General features: G+C 44.4%; 4 protein-coding genes and 1 pseudogene across 5 annotated transcripts in view; 2 read left to right on the top strand and 3 right to left on the bottom strand.

Moving 5' to 3' along the window:
* The window catches only part of LOC144697974 (uncharacterized), a 102,866-nt pseudogene extending 93,776 nt beyond the window's left edge, over window positions 1-9,090 (top strand).
* LOC144697496 (uncharacterized) overlaps window positions 1-20,328 on the top strand; it is a 253,619-nt gene that overhangs the window by 89,050 nt on the left and 144,241 nt on the right. The gene's annotated exons all lie outside the window — the stretch shown is intronic.
* The window catches only part of LOC144697978 (uncharacterized), a 608,842-nt gene that overhangs the window by 470,824 nt on the left and 117,690 nt on the right, over window positions 1-20,328 (bottom strand). The window lies entirely within an intron of this gene.
* Window positions 14,666-19,467, bottom strand: LOC144697497 (uncharacterized). Of its 2 annotated transcripts, none has more exons than XM_078569506.1 (2): window positions 19,331-19,452; window positions 14,666-16,117 (listed from the first exon to the last, which is right to left on the bottom strand). In XM_078569506.1, exon 2 carries the CDS (start codon window positions 15,753-15,755, stop codon window positions 14,829-14,831), a length of 927 nt encoding a protein of 308 aa, XP_078425632.1. In that variant the 5' UTR covers window positions 15,756-16,117; window positions 19,331-19,452; the 3' UTR covers window positions 14,666-14,828. The 2 variants fall into 2 exon arrangements, with proteins under 2 accessions (XP_078425632.1, XP_078425633.1); XM_078569507.1 differs by having other exon boundaries at window positions 14,730-16,117; window positions 19,433-19,467.
* The window catches only part of LOC144697973 (uncharacterized), a 28,009-nt gene continuing 26,178 nt past the window's right edge, over window positions 18,498-20,328 (bottom strand). Inside the window, exon 5 of the mRNA XM_078569925.1 lies at window positions 18,498-18,538. Coding sequence (XP_078426051.1) covers window positions 18,498-18,538 — 41 coding nt within the window. The remainder of the gene's footprint in view (window positions 18,539-20,328) is intronic.

The raw sequence follows: 20,328 nt of genomic DNA, 5'->3' as shown, positions 1-20,328 counted from the left end.
ATGTACTGCAAGAAGGTACATGACAGGCTGATGGTAACAGTGCTCTTTGGACACGGTGAGCTCCAGTGAAGGATTGGCACCATTAATGTGTCGTTCAATTAGTCTCGGGACAAATCTTGTGCTGGAAATGACAAGAAAACTCACTGAATTTACTCCGTGTTTTGGTTTCAAAAGAGCCGAATACAAGGTAAAAAAAGTACATCTCGCTCGAGTGGGTTATAAAATGGCAGAATGTCCTGTGCTGTTGGGAAACTTAAAATTATAGAAAGTTACAGCACAGAAAGAGGCCATTCGGCCGGGTGTGCTGCTTTCAAAGAGCAGTTGTGATTTGTTGGTCCATCAGGAGAGATATTTGTGCCAGTGCAAACAGGAGGCAGCAAAATATATCCTTCTCCCATCCATATTTTGCCTCGCACCAACATTCCTATGGTCACAGCTTTGCAAACCGTCTTCTCTTCTCCTCTCCTTTCATTCCCTCACTCCGCCTCTGTGTTAGTTCTCGACTTGTTCCAAGTGTGATGTTTCCAGCTCTGAGGCGAAACTTCAACTCTCATCCCATTGATTCTGGTCGAGCTGTTAAATACTTTCAATCAATCAGTAATTTACACTCGTTTTAACAATTTCACAAGACCAATAAAATTTCCTTTCTTGACCAGGAATCGAACCCAGGCCGTGCGGGTGAGAGCGCCGAATCTTAACCACTAGAACACCAGGGAAACTACAAAAGAGCATTTCGATTTGGCTTATCTATGCTGCTTTTGCCTATATATTTTTTTCATTTCAGATCTCTTTCACCACAAAACTGCCTGTTTAGGTTCAGCACAAACGACTTCTTCAGCCAATGAAAACAACAGTTGTTGCTGTGAGCTGGAACATGAAATTGACAGTGAGGTGAAATAGTCCCACAAGCTGCTCATGTGCAACTTTCATTCCAAAACCTTCCACCCTATTTGCTGTTGGTCCAACGGAAGCGCCTCATCCGAATAATTGGACATCAGGGAAACTACCGATAATAAAAACAAAAATACCTGGAAAAACTCAGCAGATCTGGCAGCATCTGTGGAGAGGGACACAGTTAATGTTTCGAGTCCGGATGACCCTTCAACAGAACTAAGTAAAAATAGAAGAGAGGTGAAATATAAGCTAGTTTAAGGGGAGGGTGGGACAAGTAGGTAATGTTTGACATTTGGCTTATGGAGGCTACTTTTGTCTTTTTTTTTCATTCCCGATCTCTTTCACCAGAGACAAGTTTCTCCGACCAAATGGTTTGTTTAGGTTGAACACAAGTGACTTCTTCACCAATGAGAAGAAACATTGCTGTTAGCTGGAACATGAAATCTATACTTTCCCCCTTCAAGACAGTTCTTAAAGCCTCCCCCTTTGACCGAGCTTTTAGTCACCTGACCGAATATGAGACTCGGTGTCACACTTTGTTATATAATAATCCTGGGGAACGCCTTGTGACGTTTCAACAGGTTAAAGGTGATTTATAAATATAAGTTGTTGTTGTAGGACATACATAGAATGGGACAACCTCTAATTTTATCTTTCACGCTGATACTTTTAAAAAATTCATTCTCCGGATATGGGCTTTGCTGGCTGGGCCTGGATTTATTGCCCATCCCTAGTTGCCCTTGTGGTGGTGAGCAGCCTTCTTGAACTGCTGCAGTCCATGTGGTGCAGGTACATCCACAGTGCTGTTAGGAAGGGAATTCCAGGATTTTGACCCAGTGACAGTGAAGGAACGGTAATAGATTTCCAAGTCAGGATGGTGAGTGACTTGGAGGGCAACTTCCAGGTGGTGGTGTTCCCATCTATCTGCTGCCCTTGTCCTTCTAGATGGTAGTGGTTGTGGCTTTGAAAGGTGCTGTTGAAGGAGCCTTGGTGAATTCCTGAAGTGCATCTTGTAGATGGCACACACTGTGCGTCGGTGGTGGAGGGAGTGAATGTTTGTGGATGTGGTGTCAATCAAGTGGGCTGCTTTGTCCTGGACGGTGTCAAGCTTCTTGATTGTTGTAGGAGCTGCACTCATCCAGGCAAGCGGGGAGTATTCCATCACACTCCTGACTTGTGCCTACTAGATGGTGGACAGGCTTTGGGGAGTCAGGAGATGAGTTACTGGTCGCAGGATTCATAGCCTCTGACCTGCTCTTGTAGCCACAGTATTTATATGGCTAGTCCAGTTCAGTTTCTGGCCAATGGTGACCCCCATGATGTTGATAGTGGTGGATTCAGTGATGGTAATGCCATTGAACATCAATGGGTGATGGTTGGATTCTCTCTTGTTTGAGATGGTCATTTATGTGGTGTGAATGTTGCTTGCGACTTGTCAGCCCAAGCCTGGGTATTGCCCAGGTCTGGCTGCATTTGGACATGGACTGCTTCAGTATCTGAGGAATCATGAATGGTGCTGAACATTGTGCAATCATCAGCGAACATTCCCACTTCTGACCTTATGATGGAAGGAAGGTCATTGGTGAAGCAGCTGAAGATGATTGGGCCTAGGACACTACCCTGAGGAAGTCCTGCAGTGATGTCCTGGAGCTGAGGTGACTGACCACCAACAACCACAACCATCTTCCTTTGTGTGCAGTATGACTCCAACCAGCAGAGAATTTTCCCCCTGATTACCATTGACTCCAGTTTTGCTAGGGCTCCTTGATGCCACACTCGGTTAAATGCTGCCTTGATGTCAAGGGCAGTCATTCTAACCTCACCTCTGGAGTTCAGCTCATTTAACCAAGGCTGTAATGAGCTCAGGAGCTGAGTGGCCCTGGCAGAACCCAAACTGGCATTCTCTGAGCAGGTTATTGCTAAGCAAGTGCCGCTTGATAGCACTGTTGATTACCCCTTCCATTACCTTACTGATGACCGAGAGTAGACTGATGGGGCAGTAATTAGCTTGGTTGCATTTGTCCTTTTTGTGTACAGGACATACCTGGGCAATTTTCCACATAGGCGGGTAGATGCCAGTGTTATAGCTGTACTGGGCCAGCTTGGCTAGGGGCGGGGCAAGTTCTGGAGCACACGTCTTCAGTACTATTGCCAGGATATTGTCAGGGCCCATAGTCTTTGCAGTATGCAGCACCTTCAGCCATTTCTTGATATCACGTGGTGTGAATTGAATTGGCTGAAGACTGGCATCTGTGATGCTGGGGACATCTGGAGGAGGCCGAGATGGATCATCCACTCGACGCTTCTGGCTGAAGGTTGTTGCGAATGCTTCAGCCTTATCTTTTGCACTCTTGTGCTGGGCTCCTCCATTATTGAGGATGGGGATATTTGTGAAGCCTCCTCCTTCAGTGAGCTGCTTAATTGCCCACCACCATACATGACTGGATGTGGCGGGACTGCAGAGCTTAGTTCTGACCCGTTGGTTGTGGGATCGCTGAGCTCATTTACTGCTTATGCTGTTTGGCACGCAAGTAGTCCTGTGTTACAGCTTCACCACGTTGACACCTCACTTTTTAGGTATGCTTGATGCTGCTCCTGGCATGCCCTCCTGCACTCTTCACTGAACCAGGGTTGATCCCCTGGCTTGATGGTAATGGTAGAGTGGGGGATATGTCAGGCCATGAGGTTACAGATTGTGTTTGTGTACAATTCTGCTGCTGATGGTGGACCATAGCGCCTCATGGATGCCCAGTCTTGAGCTGCTAGACCTGTTCAAATCTATCCCATTTAGCACAGTGACAGTGCCACACAAAATGATGGAAGGTATCCTCAATGTGAAGGTGAGAGTTCGTCGCCATGTGGACTGTGCGGTGGTCACTCCTACCGATACTGTCATGGACAGATGCATCTGCAGCAGGCAGGTTGGTGAGGATGAGGTCGTGTGTTTTTCCCTCTTGTTTGTTCCCTCACCACCCGCTGCAGACCCAGTCTAGTTGCTATATCCCTTTGGAATCGGCCAGTTTGGTCAGTAGTGGTGCTACCGAGCCACTCTTGGTGATGGACATTGAAGTCCCCCACCCAGAGTACACTCTGTGCCCTTGCCACCATCAGTGCTTCCTCCAAGTGGTGTTCAACATTGAGGAGCACTGATGCATCAGCTGAGGGAGGATGGTAAGTGGTAATCGGCCGGAGGTTTCCTTGCCCATGTTTGACCTGATGCCATGAGACTTCATGGGGTCTGGAATCGATGTTGAGGACTCGCAGGGCAACTCCCTCCCGACTGTATACCATTGTGCTGCCACCTCTGCTGGGCCTGTCCTGCCGGTGGGACAGGACATACCCAGGGATGGTGATGATAATGTCTGGGACAATATCTGTAAGGTCTGATTCCGTGAGGATGACTATGTCAGGCTGTTGCTTCACTAGTCTGTGAGACTGCTCTCCTAATTCTGGCACTAGCCCCCAGATGTTAGTAAGGAGGACTTTACAGGGCTGAGATTGCCGTTGTCATTTCCGGTGCCTAGGTCGATGCTGGGTGGTCCATCCGGTTTCATTCCTTTTTTGAGACTTTGTAGCGGTTTGATACAACTGATTGGCCTCAGAGGGCATTTCAGAGTCAATCACATTGCTGTGGGTCTGGAATCACATGTCGGCCAGACCAGGTAAGGACATTAGTGAGCCAGGTGGGGTTTTACAAAAATCGACAATGGTTTCATGGTCATCATTAGACTTTCAATTCCAGATTGCCATTGAATTCAAATTCCACCATCTGGCGTAGCAGAATTCGAACATTATTCTGGGTCTCTGGATTTCTAGTCCAGCCACAATACCACCACACCATCGCATCCTCTGTTTGTAAAAGGTCACGGTAAAGAAGGATTGAGTGTTTTCAATGTCAGACACAAGTGAAATGGGTCAAAAGAGAAGCAACACATTTCCAATCAGAGCCGAAATAGATGGCAGTTACAGAATAGCTCTGCAACCTTTAGTTTCTTTACTAGTTCCATCACCATCGGTTTTAACTTACAACCTCATCTTTTGTGTTAAGTAATCTCACCCACCTCCCAACCGATCACAAACCTTCTCTTCTGTCCTTTCCCTCTCCCCCTTTCCTTGTCTGTGAACTTTCTGAAAATCTGTTGCATCTCTCACCTTTAATTCCAGTTCTGATGGAAGCTCAGAGACCTGAACCACTAACTGTTTTGCTCTCCACAGTCTCCAATTGATCTGCTAAGTATTTCCAGTTTTTTTCCATTTGTGAATTGGAGTGAGAGATGTATAGTTCAGTTCCCATCGGTCCAGGGTGGTTTGACACTGATGTCCATAGTGCAGTGGTCATACCGATTCCTTGACATATACACTTCCCTGTTTGATTTCCAACAGAAAATGTTGGAAATACTCGGCAGGTCAAAAAGATTCCATGGAGCGTGAAACGAAGTGAGTGTTTCAGGTCAGTGCCCTTTTATTCAAACTGGAAGAATTATAGATTTAATAGTTTACAAACAAGTACAGAGTCAGGAGAAATAGAGACCGAGATCAGGAATGAACATTATCATAGGGTGGAAGGCAAGAATGATTTAATGACAAAGGGGGTGTTGGTGCAAGACAGAATTGTGATAATGTGACAAGGCAAAAAACTAATTGATAAAAGAAGAAACAACAGACAGGCCCCGAGGGGAATAAATGGTAACAGCAAAACGATTATGAGCACCTGCTGTCTGAAATAAAGGGAGTGGTGATTCTGAATTGTAATCATTGAAATGAATGTTAAATCTGGAAGATTGTAAAGTGTCTGATCAAAGATGAGCTTCTCATGCTTGAGTTTCTGATCGACAGATGAGGTTCTGTTCTCTGAGCTTCTGTTGAACGCCAAAGGAATAATGTGGGAGGCCAAAGACTGAGATTGGCTTCAAGAGTAGATCAAAGGCTGGGAATAGTGCGAAGATTAACTCACCTCCTGACTCCCCAAAGCCTGTCTGCCATCTACAAGGCACAAGTCAGGGCTGTGATGAAATGCTCCCCACTTGCCTGGATGAATGCAGCTCCCACTCAAGAAGCTTGACACCATCCAGGAAAAAACAGCTCGCTTGATTAGCATATATCCACAAACATTCACTCCCTCCACTACCGACGCACAGTAGCAGCAGTGTGTAGCATCTACAAGATGCGCTGCAGGAATTCACCAAGTTTCCATCGGCAGCACCTTCCAAACCCAGGACTGCTACCACCTAGAAAGGCAAGGGTAGCAGATAGATGGAAACACCACCACCTGGAAGTTCCCCTCCAAGACACTCACCATCCTGACTTGGAAATATATTGCCATTCCTTCACTGTCGCTGTGTCAAAATCCAGGAACTCCCTTCCTAACAACACTGTGGGTGTACCTACAGCACATGGAATGCAGCTGTTCAAGAAGGCAGCTCATCGCCACTCCTCAAAGGCAACTAGGGATGGGCAATAAATGCTTGCCAAGCCAGTGAAGCGCATATCCCGTGAATAAATAATGAAAACAAAGCAACACTGGAGAAAGACCATTCAGGTACTTCATGTGCGCAATGGGATTTACTCAGCTTCCATACCTGTGAACAATCCAGCTCTAAAAGTTCAAAGGGTCTGATGCTTTTGCATTACTACTAACAAAACGTGGTTTAAATGTTCCAAATACAAAAATAATCACTTGTTTAGCACACCTACTGAGACTCCAATGAGTTCACATCTAATTGTAGGGCTTTGTCCTGCTGTTAATGACTGCTGCATTCATTGACTTAATAATTTTATATCTTCGCGGTATGGCTGCAATCATAATCGGATGATAAAGGATAATTTTCTAATCTAAAATACCGATGTTCAATGGCGGGTCTCTTACCCAGGATTCATGGCGAACAAGAACATGCCCTATCCTCACATCAGGAGCATCTTGCGTAAGCGCATTGCGGGAGACAACCAGCGCATGCGCAGTGCGGGTGCTGCGGCTGTCCGGATGCGGTCATCTTCACTCTGCAAACGATGCGAAACGGCCAATTGTAGGAGGGTAATGGAGGACGCGGACTGAACGGGGAGGATTCATAAACATCTGGTGGAGTCTTAAAATCCGAATAAGAAACTTCTGGTTCCGTGTTTGCACAAAACCAGACGTAAACAGCTGCGCGACCGCGTCACCAGGTTGGTGGCCGGAATTAACGGTCGCCATCTTTATAAGGGGCAATGTGCAGCATGGCGCATGCGCGGTAATGCTGGTATACGTAGCAGGAGGAGAGAATGTTATGAATTTCTATCCTGGACTTACAGGGATGGATTTTGGAAACTCCTTTTACAGGGGGTTAGAAGGGAAGGATTTACACGCACAAAACTCAGACCAAGAGAAATGTTTGTCTCTTCTGATATAGGTCTTGTAAATTTCTTTTGCAAAATATTAGAAGTGGAGGATTTACACACAGCAAACTCATTGTCTCTTCTCAATTTCTATATAAGACTGATAGTGAAGAATTTTTTTTTACAGGATATTAAAAGAACAGGATTTTAAGGCGGAAGATTCAAACCAAACATCAGATCAAAACATGACAGAGTCACTCGATTCATCAGAACCTGAAGGTATGTTTGCCTGTGGAAAAAGATTCAAATATCTGTGTGACTGGAAATAAGGAAGAGGAAGATTTGAAACAAGGATGAGAATTTTAAATGGAGGAATTGCTTCGCCGTGAGCCTGTGTGGGTCATTGAGGACAATGTTCTTCCCAATATTTAAATAGAGGAAATTTCTGTTCATCCAGAACTGGATGTCCAATAAGTCAGGACAATGTGTAACTTGGAGGGTAATTTGGAGGTGATGGTGTACTCATGCACCTGCTACCCTGTCCCTTCTCGGTGGGAGGTTGAGAGTTTGAAAGATTATGTGTCTCACGTTCTTGTTCCCTCAATCTTTCTCTGCTCTCATAGAGGCCAGAGTCTTGTGTAGGCCCAGACCGGGTGGCAGGTTCCCTTACCTGAAGGACATTAGTGAACCAGTTGGGTTTTTATAACAATCCAGAAGTTTTCATGGTCACTTTTTCCTCGTGCCGGCCCCACAAATTCCCAGATTCATTCAGCTCAATTTCACAACCTGCTTTTGTGTATTTGTGGGTTCTCTCTCATTCCCTTTTTCTGTTTTAAATCAATTTCACAGGGTGTTAGAAGAGGAGGATTCGCTGTTGAAACACTGAAACCAAATATCACAGCAGGATCTGACAGAATCGCCCAATTTACTGTAACCTGAATACAATCGGCTTTTGAACATGGAAGGAAAAAGCACCGTTCACATTGGGGAGAAACCATACACGTGTTCTGTGTGTGGATGAGGCTTCAGCCGATCATCTGACCTGTCGAAACATAAATGCAGTCACAACGGGGAGAAACCGTGGAAATGTGGGGATTGTGGGAAGGGTTTTGATTCTCCAGTTGAGTTGGAAACTCACCGGTGCACTCACACTGGGGAGAGGCTGTTCACCTGCTCTGAGTGTGAGAAGGGATTCACTCGGTCATCCAACCTGTTAGCTCACCAACAGGTTCACACTGACGAGCGACCTTTTAAATGCCGACAATGTGGGAAGTGCTATAAAAGTTCCAGGGAACTGATGTGCCATCAACGTGTTCACACTGATGAGAGACCATTCAAGTGCTCTCACTGTGGGACTGGGTTCAAGCGATCGTCTAATCTCACTGTTCACCAGTGAATTCACACTGGGGAGACACCGTTTGCCTGCCCTGATTGTGGGAAGAGGTTTATTCAATCATCCACCCTGCTCACACACCAGCGAGTTCACATTGGGGAGAGGCCATACACCTGCTCCAAGTGTCGGAAGGGATTCACTACTTCAACCAACCTGCTGGAGCACCAGCGAATTCACACTGGGGAGAGGCCATTCAGCTGTACCAAGTGTAAGAAGGAATTTGCTCACTCATCTACCCTGCTGAGACATCAGCAAGTTCACAAGGAACTACAGTGATGGGATTTTGCTGTTAATCACATCCATGTTCATTGGAATCTGTTTTTGCTGATGTTAATAAATTCCAGCCCAGTTATAGGGGTTAAGATTCTGGATAAAATTCAAATAAATCAGTTTTGTGTTACAGACAGTGTGTTGAGCCTTTAATATCTCTAAGACAAGTTAGTTCCTTTTGAAGGGCTCTCCCTCTGCCCTCTCTCCTCCATCCTCACCTCCATCAACAAGTGTGAGCAACTCAGGGAGCTTCTTTGTCACTGAGATCGAGACAATCCGATCAGCTGCCTCTGCTGCTTCCCTCCCTTCCACTAACCGACCGGGACAAACTGTGTCTAAAGTTCCCCCTTGTCTGAGCCCTGAACCCACATCTTTCTTTAGTTTCTCTCCCAGCTCCCCTCATGTCCCCTCAGTTCTCATCTTGTCCATGAGACCCACCCCCTGCTCCATTGATCCTATTTCCACTAAACTTCTGATCACCCAACTTTCCCATGTTCACTGATATTGCTAATAGTTCTCTCTCTTCAGATACCACTCCGCTTTCCTTTGAATCTATCATCATTACCCCTGTTCTCAAAACAAAAAAATAAACCCTCAACCCTCCGTCTTTGCAAACTACTGCCCCATCTGCCACCTCACTTTCCTGTCTAAAATCCTTAAAATGTTCCGTAATCTCCCAAATCCGTGTCCATCTTTGCCAGAACTCCCTGTTTGAATCCCTCCAATCAGGTTTCTGCCCTTGCCACAGCACTGAAACAGCTCTGATAAAAGCCACCAGTGACATCCTATGTGACTGTGACAAAGGTAAACTATCCCTTCTGGTTCTTCTCGATCTGTCTGCAGCTTTTGACAGGGTTGACCACACCATTCTGCTCCAACACCTCTCCACTGTCATCCAGCTGGGTGGGGCTGCTCTCTCCTGGTTCCATTCTGCTCTATCTAATCATAGTCAGAGAACCACTTGCAATGTTTTCCCTTCTCATTCTCACAGTTACCTCTGGTGATCCCAAGGATCTATCCTTTACCCCGTCCTATTCCTCATTTCTTGTTCTCCAGTAATGTCCCCAACTGAAACACAGCATCAGTTTTCACATGAACATTTGATGAGATGTGGCTCTATCTCACCATCATTTCCCTCGACTTAAGCACTTCGGCTAAATTATCAGACAACTTATGAAACATTCAGCACTGGATGAGCAGAAATTTCATTGAATTAAACATTGTGAAAATTGAATCCATTGTTTTAATTTCCTAGCTACTGACTCCATCCTTCTCGCTTGCAAAGGTCTGAGACTAAACCAGATTTTTCCCAACATTGGAGTCATATTTGACACTGAGCTGAGCATCCAATCACATATTTGCACCATCACAAAGACCACCTATTTCCACCTCCGGAACATTAGCTTTCCTCACCCTGTCTCAGCTCATCTGTTGCTGAAACCCTCCTTCATTCCTGTGTCACCTCTAGACTTGACAATTCTAACACAGTCCGAGCCAGCCTCCCATGTTGCACCTTCCCTAAACTTGAGGTCACCCAGAACTCTGCTGCCCAGACCCTGCCTCGGACAAAGTCCCAGTCACCTTTCACCCCTGTGCTCACTCACTTACACTGACTCCCATCTTGATTTGAAAATTCTCATCATTGTTTGCTAATCCCTCCTTGGCTTCACCCTTCCCTAACTCTGTCATCTCTGTTAACTTGAGGTTTCTACACTCATCTAATTCTGGTCGTTTGAGTATTCCTGATTTTAATCTCTCCACCACTAGTGGCCACACCTTCAGCTGCCTAGGCCCCAGTCTCTTACATCCTCTTCCAAATACTTCCACTTCTCTCACAAAAAAAAATAGCTGGAAAAGCTCAGCAGGTCTGACAGCATCTGTGGAGAGGAAAACAGTTAATGTTTCGAGTCCATATGACTCTTCATCAGGGTTCTGATGAAGAGTCATTCGGACATGAAACTTTAACTATTTTCCTCTCCGCAGATGCTGTCAGACCTGCTGAACTTTTCCAGCTATTTTTGTTTTTGTTTCGATTTCCAGCATCCGCAGGATTTTCCTTTTATCTCCACTTCTCTTGCTCTCTTTCCTCCTGGAAGATGCTCCTTAAAGCCTGCCTCTTTGACCAAACTTTTGATCAGCTGATTGTATATCTCTTTACGTGTCTCAGTGTTGTATTTTGTTTTCTAATGTGAGTATGAAGCACCTGTCATCATTTTATTACATTAAAGGCGCTTTGTAGCTCATAAGTTGTTGATAGTTACAGCCTCTCGGGGGGTCATTTCATTTTTTTGCTTGTAGCAGATGGCATGTTTAATATGATATTGGGATACCGGTGTGAGTGTGCAGATGTGATTTGTTATGTGTGACTTAATGAACGTGCGGAAAGGCAGGGGTGAGTCTGCATTGAAGAACATTTCCCAGGCATGCTCAGCTACTCAAGAACAGAACAACATTGAGGGATTAATGTGGACAGTAGAATGAGGCAACATGTTAAACCATCAAGACACTGATACATATCCTACAGAGTATGTTTCAATCTATTCAGCATTTTCTTCAGTGCTTAAGTATCCTTTCCATATGGAGCCTGGAACTACACACAGTCCTTCAAGTTCACCAATATCCTCTGGAAATTTAAGATTCCCTCACTGCTGTTGGACTAAACTCCTCTAGAAATTAACATCAGCTCTATCTTTGTTCTCTTATCAATTTCTGTTGTTCCTTTAGTGATTTATGTGGGTGTATTTTATTTTCAGAACTCTTTGATCATCTACCCCATTTAATTTCTTACATTCTAACCAATAACTGCCTCCTTATTGCTCCTCCCAAAATGAACCTCCTCACATTTCACTAGATTGAATTTTATTTCCCATTGATCTGTCAAGTTTGCCAGTCTGTTTCCATCTTCCTGGATTTTTGTGTGGAACTCCCCGTTCTTAACTCTATCACCCAACTGTTGTCACCTGTAAATTACATAAAGATATTTCCAATTCCAAGTGATGAACAGTAGTTGCTCCCAGCATGGATGCCTGCAGGACATCACTTCTCACTTTCTTCCAGTCTGAGAAACATCCCCTAACTCCTTCCCCCTGAGCACTGTTTTGTGCTCAGATTTCCCTCAGTTCTGCTGCTGGACCCTTCACTCCACACAGTCTGTCCTTGGTCACCCTCATAGGCCACATATCCTGCAGACATGAGTGGAGCAGTGGTGGGGGGGATGGGGATCAGGTCCTATGTTTGCAGCATTGATGAAGTGGGCTCCTCTGTCCAATTTGTTCTGAGGCACTGCCCCTAGCTTCATTTCAAATCTTTCCACTTAAAAAATATATATATCTTATTGAAGCCAGTCACAGTCTCTCCAGGGTAACACACACACACACAATGAACCCTTCAAATAAGATGTTACACTTTGAAATCAACTGATCTTTGGGAAACTATAAAATGGGTCATTGTAAAACATTGGCTCAGGGTTACTTTGGGCAGGTAGAGAACCAGAAACCAAAATGGGACAAGAGACTGAGTTGAATTTAGTTACAGAGGGAGAGGAAGAAGGAAACAAAACCCTGGGAGGTTTGGAGAAACCGCCTTCATGATCGCTCGCAATGGAAAATGAATGGAGCTGATGGGTGGGCAAGGAGGATTCAGAAACACCGGGTGTGGGTGTTTGAGTATTGGGGAGACTGAAGCCATTGTTTTCATTCCCTCATTACCAACTCCATTCCTCTCCCTGGCAACTGTCTGAATCTAAACCAGACTTGATGTGATGTCAGGTTTGACTCCAATATATGTTCTGACTCGGGTGTGTGTGTCCCGGTGATTTTCCAGTCACACTGATAATTTAAATCTTTCCCCACAGACAGAATAAACAAACATTTTTCCTTCCATAATCAGAGGCTGATCATACCTGAATTCAGTGATTACATTAGATCTTGCAAGACTTTTAGTTTGAGTTTCTCATCTGAAAATCTTCTCCCTCTAATCCCCGATAAACAGAGTTTAGAGAAGTTATCACTGTCAGTACAGGGTAGAAATTCAGAAGACAATTCTAGTTTCTATAGAATATTCATCCTCCTTTCATTTCCCCAATTCTATAAATCCTTGTCCCACACACTCTTCCCCTCTCTGCTCATTGTTCCAGATTCAGTGCCTGGTCTCCAACTAATTCTTTTCTCCTCTACAGATTCTCTCTCTTCCTGTCCTTAAAGTGGTGACTCAGACTGTGGGTCAATCCCACTCCTTCACTGTAATCCTACCAAATAATTCAGCTCACAACAACAAACCATCTTTAATAACTTTATTAGTCATTTTGAATGTTTGGAAAAAAAATCACCTTCACTCAGTTTTGGAGAACAGAAAGTCCAGTGGTTAGTTCAGAGCTTCCTTCTCCTGAGGTCTGTTCTAACAAGCTGTGTCTATTTGAGTTACATTGATACAGACTCACTCACTCAGTAAGTGATGAGATCTTACTGAACTATGAAAAAAAGCTGTGTCTATGAATGACATTTATACAGACTCACTTACTCAGCAAGCGATCAGGTCTGACTGAACTACAGCAACAACTTATACTTATATTGGGCTTTTAATATAATAAAATTCCCTGAGGAGTTTCACAGGAGCATAAGGACATATTAGGTCAGATGGCCATATTAGGTCAGCTTAGACCAAAGAGGCCTGTTATAAGGAGTGTTTTAAAGGAGGAAAGCGAAGTAGAAAGATAGAGCGGTTTAGGGAGGAAATTCCAGAGCTTAGGGTCCAGGCAGCTGAAGGCACAGCCACCAATGGTGGAGTAATTAAAATCAGGGATGACGGACATCCAGTAATGGTGCTCCATGTATGTGGTCCCCATAGTCCGGGCTCAAGGCCCAAATCTGAACTTTGGGACATAGTTTGACCATTCCTGGTCTCAGAGAAAAACAATTCCCCGTATAAACACCTTGTAGGATCTTTGTTTATTGATACCATAAGAAGTTCGGACCAGTTGAGTCCTCCAATGCACTCGATGGGGATTGAATTTAACTGACTTAAATTGTCTGTGTTTCAGTGCCAAAACAAGAGTATGCTTTTGTCAACATTAAGAATACAAATACTGAAAAGCACAAGCCTGGGGAAATACACAGCAGGTCAATCACCATTAGAAAGTGATAAATTAATCGTCACTGTTTCAGGCTCTGCTGGTATTTAATAGTCTCCATGACATCATCGCACTGGGACTGGATGACATCATCGCACTGGGACTGGATGACATCATAAGAGTCCATTGTTTCTTAATGATCCACATCAATAACAAGAGGAAATATTAATAAACCTGAGCACATTATCTAGGCTGACACTCCAGGGTGACATTGAGAGACTGCTGCACTGTCAGAGACAGCATCCTTCACATGGAACTTGTGGAGGCTCTGGTCACAGTCTTCCAATCCTCCTTATATAGTAGTGGTGTCTAAGGACTGACAGATTGTAAATGTTACACCCCTGTTCAAAAACACAGCAATTCCAGGACAATCAGCTTCACATCAGTGGTGGGAAAGGTTGGGGTCAATAATCCCGGACTAAATCAATGCTTGGAAAAGTATTTTATGTTTTTAATACCGACACAATCCCTGGATCCCAAGGTGAAGAGAGGCATCTGGGACATGTGGGGAGCTGGGACTTGTCAAGGAGAGTAACGAAAGGTCTGAGAACTGAAATAATCTAGAATTAGAAAGGAGAAAAGATCCAAAAATGGAGCAGTTGGGAACAGGACATCAATTAGTCTCCTCTTATCCTGGAGAAATCAAGGACTCGACATTCTGTGTATTTAAAACAAAGCTGATTTATCGAACAGACATCAATATATTGAACTCCAGCCCAGTTACAGGGATTATTAACATCAGTAAAAATAAACCCCAACTGTTAGAATGAACATGGTTCAGTCCTGGACGAGATTAACAGCAGCAATTACAGCAGAATCCAATCTCTAAAGTCACTTATGAACTCGCTGGTGTTTCAGCAGGTGGGATGACCGAGTGAATCCCTTCCCACACTTGCAGCAGGTGAATGGCCTCTCCCCAGTGTGAATTCGCTGGTGCACTTTGTAGTCTGAAGAAGACCTGAATCTCTTTCCACAGGAAGTACAGCTGAACGGCCTCTCCTCAGTGTGAACTCGCTGGTGCTTCAGCAGGTCAGAGGATCTAGTGAATCCCTTCCCACATACAGGGCAGGTGAATGGTCTCTCCCCAGTGTGAAGCCGTTGGTGTATCAGCAGGTATGATGACTGAGTGAATCCCTTTCCACACTCGGAGCAAGTAAATGGTCGCTCCCCAGTGTGAACTCGCTGGTGTATCAGCAGGTCAGATGACTGAGTGAATCCCTTCCCACACTCGGAGCAGGTGAATGGCCTCTCTCCAGTGTGAACTCGCTGGTGTGTCAGTAGGTTGGATGACTGAGTGAATTGCTTCCCACACTCAGAGCAGGTGAATGGCCTCTTCCCACTGTGAACTCTCTGGTGTGTCAGCAGATTGGATGACTTGGTGAATCCCTTCCCACACTCAGAGCAGATGAATGGCCTTTCCCCAGTGTGAACTCGCTGGTGTGTTTGCAGGTGTGATAAGTGAGGGAATCCCTTCCCACACTCAGAGCAGGTGAATGGTATCTCTCCAGCGTGAAACCGCTGGTGAGTCAGCAGATGGGATGACTGGGTGAATCCCTTCCCACACTCGGAGCAGGTGAATGGCCTCTCTCCTGTGTGAACTCGCTGGTGTGTCAGCAGGTCAGATGACTGAGTGAATCCCTTCCCACACTCGGAGCAGGTGAACGGTCTCTCCCCAGTGTGACTGCGTCGATGGTTTTCCAGCTGAGATGGGTAATTGAATCCTTTCCCACAATCCTCACATTTCCACAGTTTCTCCATGGTGCAGGTGAACCTGTGTCTCTCCAGGTTTGATGATCAGTTGAATCCTCATCCACACACAGAACAGCGTACAGTTTCTTCCCACTGTGAATGGTGTGATTTATTTTTTCAGGCTGTATGACTGTTTAAAGCTCTTTCCACAGTCTGTTCACTGGAACACTCTCATTCGGGTGTGTGGGTCTCGGTGCCTTTCCAGTCACACTGATATTTGAAATCTTTCCCACAGACAGAACAGACAAATATTTCTCCTTCCACATTAAAAGGTCGATTGTATTCAGCTCCTGATGAATCGAGTGACTGTCTGATCTTGATGTGATGTTTGGTTTGAGTTTCCCATCTACAAGGTGTCCCCTTCTTATATCCTGTAAAAGGAGTTTACAAAAGTCATCACTGTAAGCACAGGATAGAAATTTAGAACAGGCAACTCTAGTTGCTATGGAACATTTTTTCCTCTCTTGTTCCCCCAAAGCAGCAAATCCCCATCCCACACACTCTCTCTCCTCCCTGTGCTGAAATCCAGTGAGAGTTTTGGACAATTATTTCTGTATCTTTTTAACAAATTTCTACAAATGGAGAGAACAATATGTTTGATCATTCACTTCAGTCATTATTTGTGACAAAACATTAACCTGAAACCCCCTGACTGACCAGACAGAATAGCAGATGTTAACCTTGTGTCCAAAACTTACTGTGTGGTGATTTAATGAGCGATCATGAAGGTGGTTTCTCCAAACCTCCCAGGGTTTCCTTCCTTCGTTCTCTCCCTCTCTAACTAAGTTAAACCTGGGATCAGTCTCATGGCCCATTCTGGTTCCTGCTTCTCTTCCTGATGACTAATTAACTCCAATTAAACACTGAGAAGATTGAAGACACTGTTTTCAGTCCCTGCTCAAATCTCCATTTCTCAGATACCAACTCCATCCTTCTCCCTGAGAACAGTCTGAGATTAAACCAGTCTGTTCACAACCTTGGTGTTACATTTGATCTCGACATGAGTTTCTGACCTCATATCTGTGCCATCAGTAAGACCGCCTGTTTCCACCTCTGTAATATCATCCGACCTCACCCTGTCTCAGTGCATCTGCTGCTGAAACCCTCATCGCTGCCATTATTATCTCCAGACTCGAATATTCCAACACACTCCTGGCTGGTCTTCCACATTCTACCCTCTGCAGACGTGACCCCATCCAAATGTCCGCTGTCTGTGTCTTCATTCACAGCGAGGCCCATTCCCGTCACACCCCTCTGCTTCCTGACCTTCCTTGGCTTCTGGTCAAGCAACAACCAGATTGTATAATTTTGATCCTTGTTTTCAAATCCCTCCATGGCCTCACCCCTCCCTACCTGTGTAATCTCCTCCAGCCCCACAACCCTCTGAGATATCTGCACTCCTCTAATTCTGGTTTTGTACATTCCCTATATTAATTGCTCCACCATTTGTGACTGTGCCTTCAGTTCTCTCATCCCCAAGCTCTCAAATTCTCTCCCTATCTCTACCACACTTTACTCCTTTAAGACATTTGAGTATTGTAAAAAAAAAAGAAACATTCTGTCAAAACTTTTTATCTTGTACTCACCAGGACAGATACAAGAACATCAAATTTCAAAGATTATCAGACGGGCTCATAATGTGTCTCACTTTGTCATGAAAAAATTTTCATATTACTGTGATTTATTGTAAAGGTAGGTTAATGATGAGGTTTGGATTAGTTTCTCTGTGTGGATGTGTGTGTGAGTGGGGGTGGGGGATTTAATTGAATTGGAGACAGCTGGTCTGGAGCTTTTGAGTGATCAAAAGGGAAGATAGGTTTAAAATGCTAAATACATAAACATGGCTGAAGGTTTTGAATGTGAGGTGAGAGGAACATTTGCATTTTTGGATAAAGAGTGGTTTGAATTTCAAAGAGATGGTAAGGTGTTACACCCAGCCATAAGAACTTAGGCCAAACAGTGAGTTTATTTTTTTCCCAAAGGTTACTGATAATATGAGTACTATGAAAGATTTATATTCTGAGAAAAGTAAAGTTGCAAAGACATATTGGAACAATGGAAATTACATTAAAAAGGGAGAAACATGTATAAAGGAGATGATGCTATGGGTAAGGGTGAAGTAATTCTAAGATCTAACAGGTGTGAAAAGCATCCAGCCTCTATGCATTAAGTTACTGTCTACAGGAACTGAAGCTAAGAAAACTCACTGTGAATATCACTGTCCAGGGTATTGTGCTCTTTTCCTGAGTCTGTTAAAACTTATTTGTTTTTACAGTTGCCTTAATGGAGGTGTAACTGGGAGTCAGGTTAATTAGGGAATTTAGGAGTTATTATAGTAGTAATTTGTAGACCTATGTATGTGCGTAAAATCTTTTCTTCTATTATTAAATGTTTAATTTAGTTTCAGAAAAAATAAATTCCAAGCCTCAGTGGACTTATTGCTACTGAATTCAAGGCACGCACCTCAAACTAAAATAAAAATTGCAAAAACAGTTGTGGCAGCTGTTTTAAGTTTCCCTCTGGGATTTGTGCAACTCAGCGTTTAACTTTTGCTGTGCCATAACAACTTACACTTGCTAGAAGCTACATATATTCATCCACAGGGACTTGTCCTCTGCAGGCATTAGGAACATGTCCAGGCTTGGGGCCTATTATTGGATTAAACAAAAGCATAGGGGACAATAGCTCCCTGCTGTATTCTCCATGGCAACGACTTTTCTTCCGGAAAAAAGGCCGAAGTTATCGTCCCAATTAGTGATCCAGCTCTGGCCCCTGACTCTCCTTTGTCTTCTCTGCAGGGTTTTGGCAGGAAGTGAGGAAAAGACAGCTGGAATTTCTCTAATCTGTGATTTACAAGGAGACATTCCCTGGTTCCCAGCAGTTACTTTTCTTCAGGAATTTTCTCATTCTCCCTAAACAATAGCTTTCTGCTGTATGGCAACGACCAATCAGAGCTGACTAGCCAACCAATCAGCACCTTTTTCTCAAGAAGTAGAAATTACTGTTCCCTTTGAAATTTGATATTTTTGTCTGTCCTGATGAGAGAAAATCTTCGATAACATGCCTCTTTTTTCAGTCATGCTCAAGTTCTGTACATCCAAGTGACTGTTTAAGACTCCTTAAAACTCTTTGCCCAAGCTTTTGGTCACCTGCCCTAATGTCTCCTGATATGTCTGAATGTCATACTTTGTTTTATAATTTCCCTGTGAAGCTCACTGGGATGATTTATGATGTTAATAGAAGTTGTTGTTGTTTCTGACTGTTACTCTGATCTCCTGTTTTACAACAACCCATTGATTTCACACCAAACTCTCCAGCATCCGCAGTAGTTTTTTGTTTTTATCTATCTCTGACTTATTGTCCCTCCAGCGGGTCATTCATCCGGGTCTGAAGCCTCTGTAAAGATGGCGCACACGCATGCGCTCTGTTGCTCATTCCCCCTATAAAGATGGCGGCCGTTAACTCGGGCCTACTTCCGGAAAAAAGGCCGAAGCTATCGTCCCAATTAGTGAAACACGGGACCGCAAGCTCCTTATTGAGAGTTTCGGGCCGACATCGTGAGTTTATGAAGCCTCCCAACTCACCCGCCGGCTCTATCTATGTTCAAATTTTTATTTTCGGCTCTGAATCCACACTCGGTCTTTCCAAAACTCGCATTTTAAATTCGCTCGCTCGAGCTCTCTGACCATCTGTCTCCAGGTACTGCGCATGCTCCAACACAGAATGATTGATGGCAGCTCCGGACCAATAGGAAGAGGAGGGCGGGTCTGATGGACTGACCGGCTGCGACTTGTCCTCCAGCCAATCGGAATGAATGAGAAGCGGAGCCGACTGGGAGTGACATGCGCAGTGCGGATTCTGTATGGGACTGAAGGAGGTCGGATTGAAAGTCCAGCGGGTTGGAAAGGGCCGAGTGCAGGAGAGGAATGGAGCCGGAGGGTGGACTGGGAGGATTCACAAACACCCGGTGTAGGACTCCAAACCCGGATTAGAAACTCCCGGAGTCCAGTTTACACCAAGTGTTTGGAAACTCCTTTTACAGGGGGTTAGAAGGGGAGGATTTACACACAGCAAACTCAAACCAAGAGAAATGTTTGTCTCTTCTCAATTTCTATCCTGGACTGACAGTGATGGTTTTTTTAAGAATCTCTATTTCACAGGATATTGAAAGGGAAGGATTTGCAGACGGGAAAACTCAAGCCAAACAGCACATCATGATCTGATACAGTCATTTGATTCACCAGGACCTGAATATCATCAGCCTTTGGCTGTGGAAGGAAAAAGGTTTGTATGTTCTGCTTGCGAGAAAAGATGTTAGTTATCAGTGTGACTGGAAAAGCACCGAGATATTCAAGATCCTGGTTAGACTGCACCAGACGAACTAAATACAGCACCGAAAGAGGTCATTCAGCCCATCGAGTCCATGCCAGCTCTCTGTAGAGCAATTCTGTCTGTTTCATTTCACCTGCTCTATCCCAAAGCCCTGCAAGTTTTATTTCCATCAAGTGCACATACGCTGTCACCATTTTTGTAGGGGGCAATATTTCTGAAAATGTTTCAATGACAGAATGGGAACAACTTG

Source organism: Cetorhinus maximus, chromosome 23 (assembly GCF_964194155.1).
Source record: "Cetorhinus maximus chromosome 23, sCetMax3.hap1.1, whole genome shotgun sequence".
NCBI classification, from domain to species: domain Eukaryota; kingdom Metazoa; phylum Chordata; class Chondrichthyes; order Lamniformes; family Cetorhinidae; genus Cetorhinus; species Cetorhinus maximus.
The sequence above is the reverse complement of the archived record's forward strand: the minus strand, read 5'-3'. Positions and strand labels throughout refer to the sequence as shown.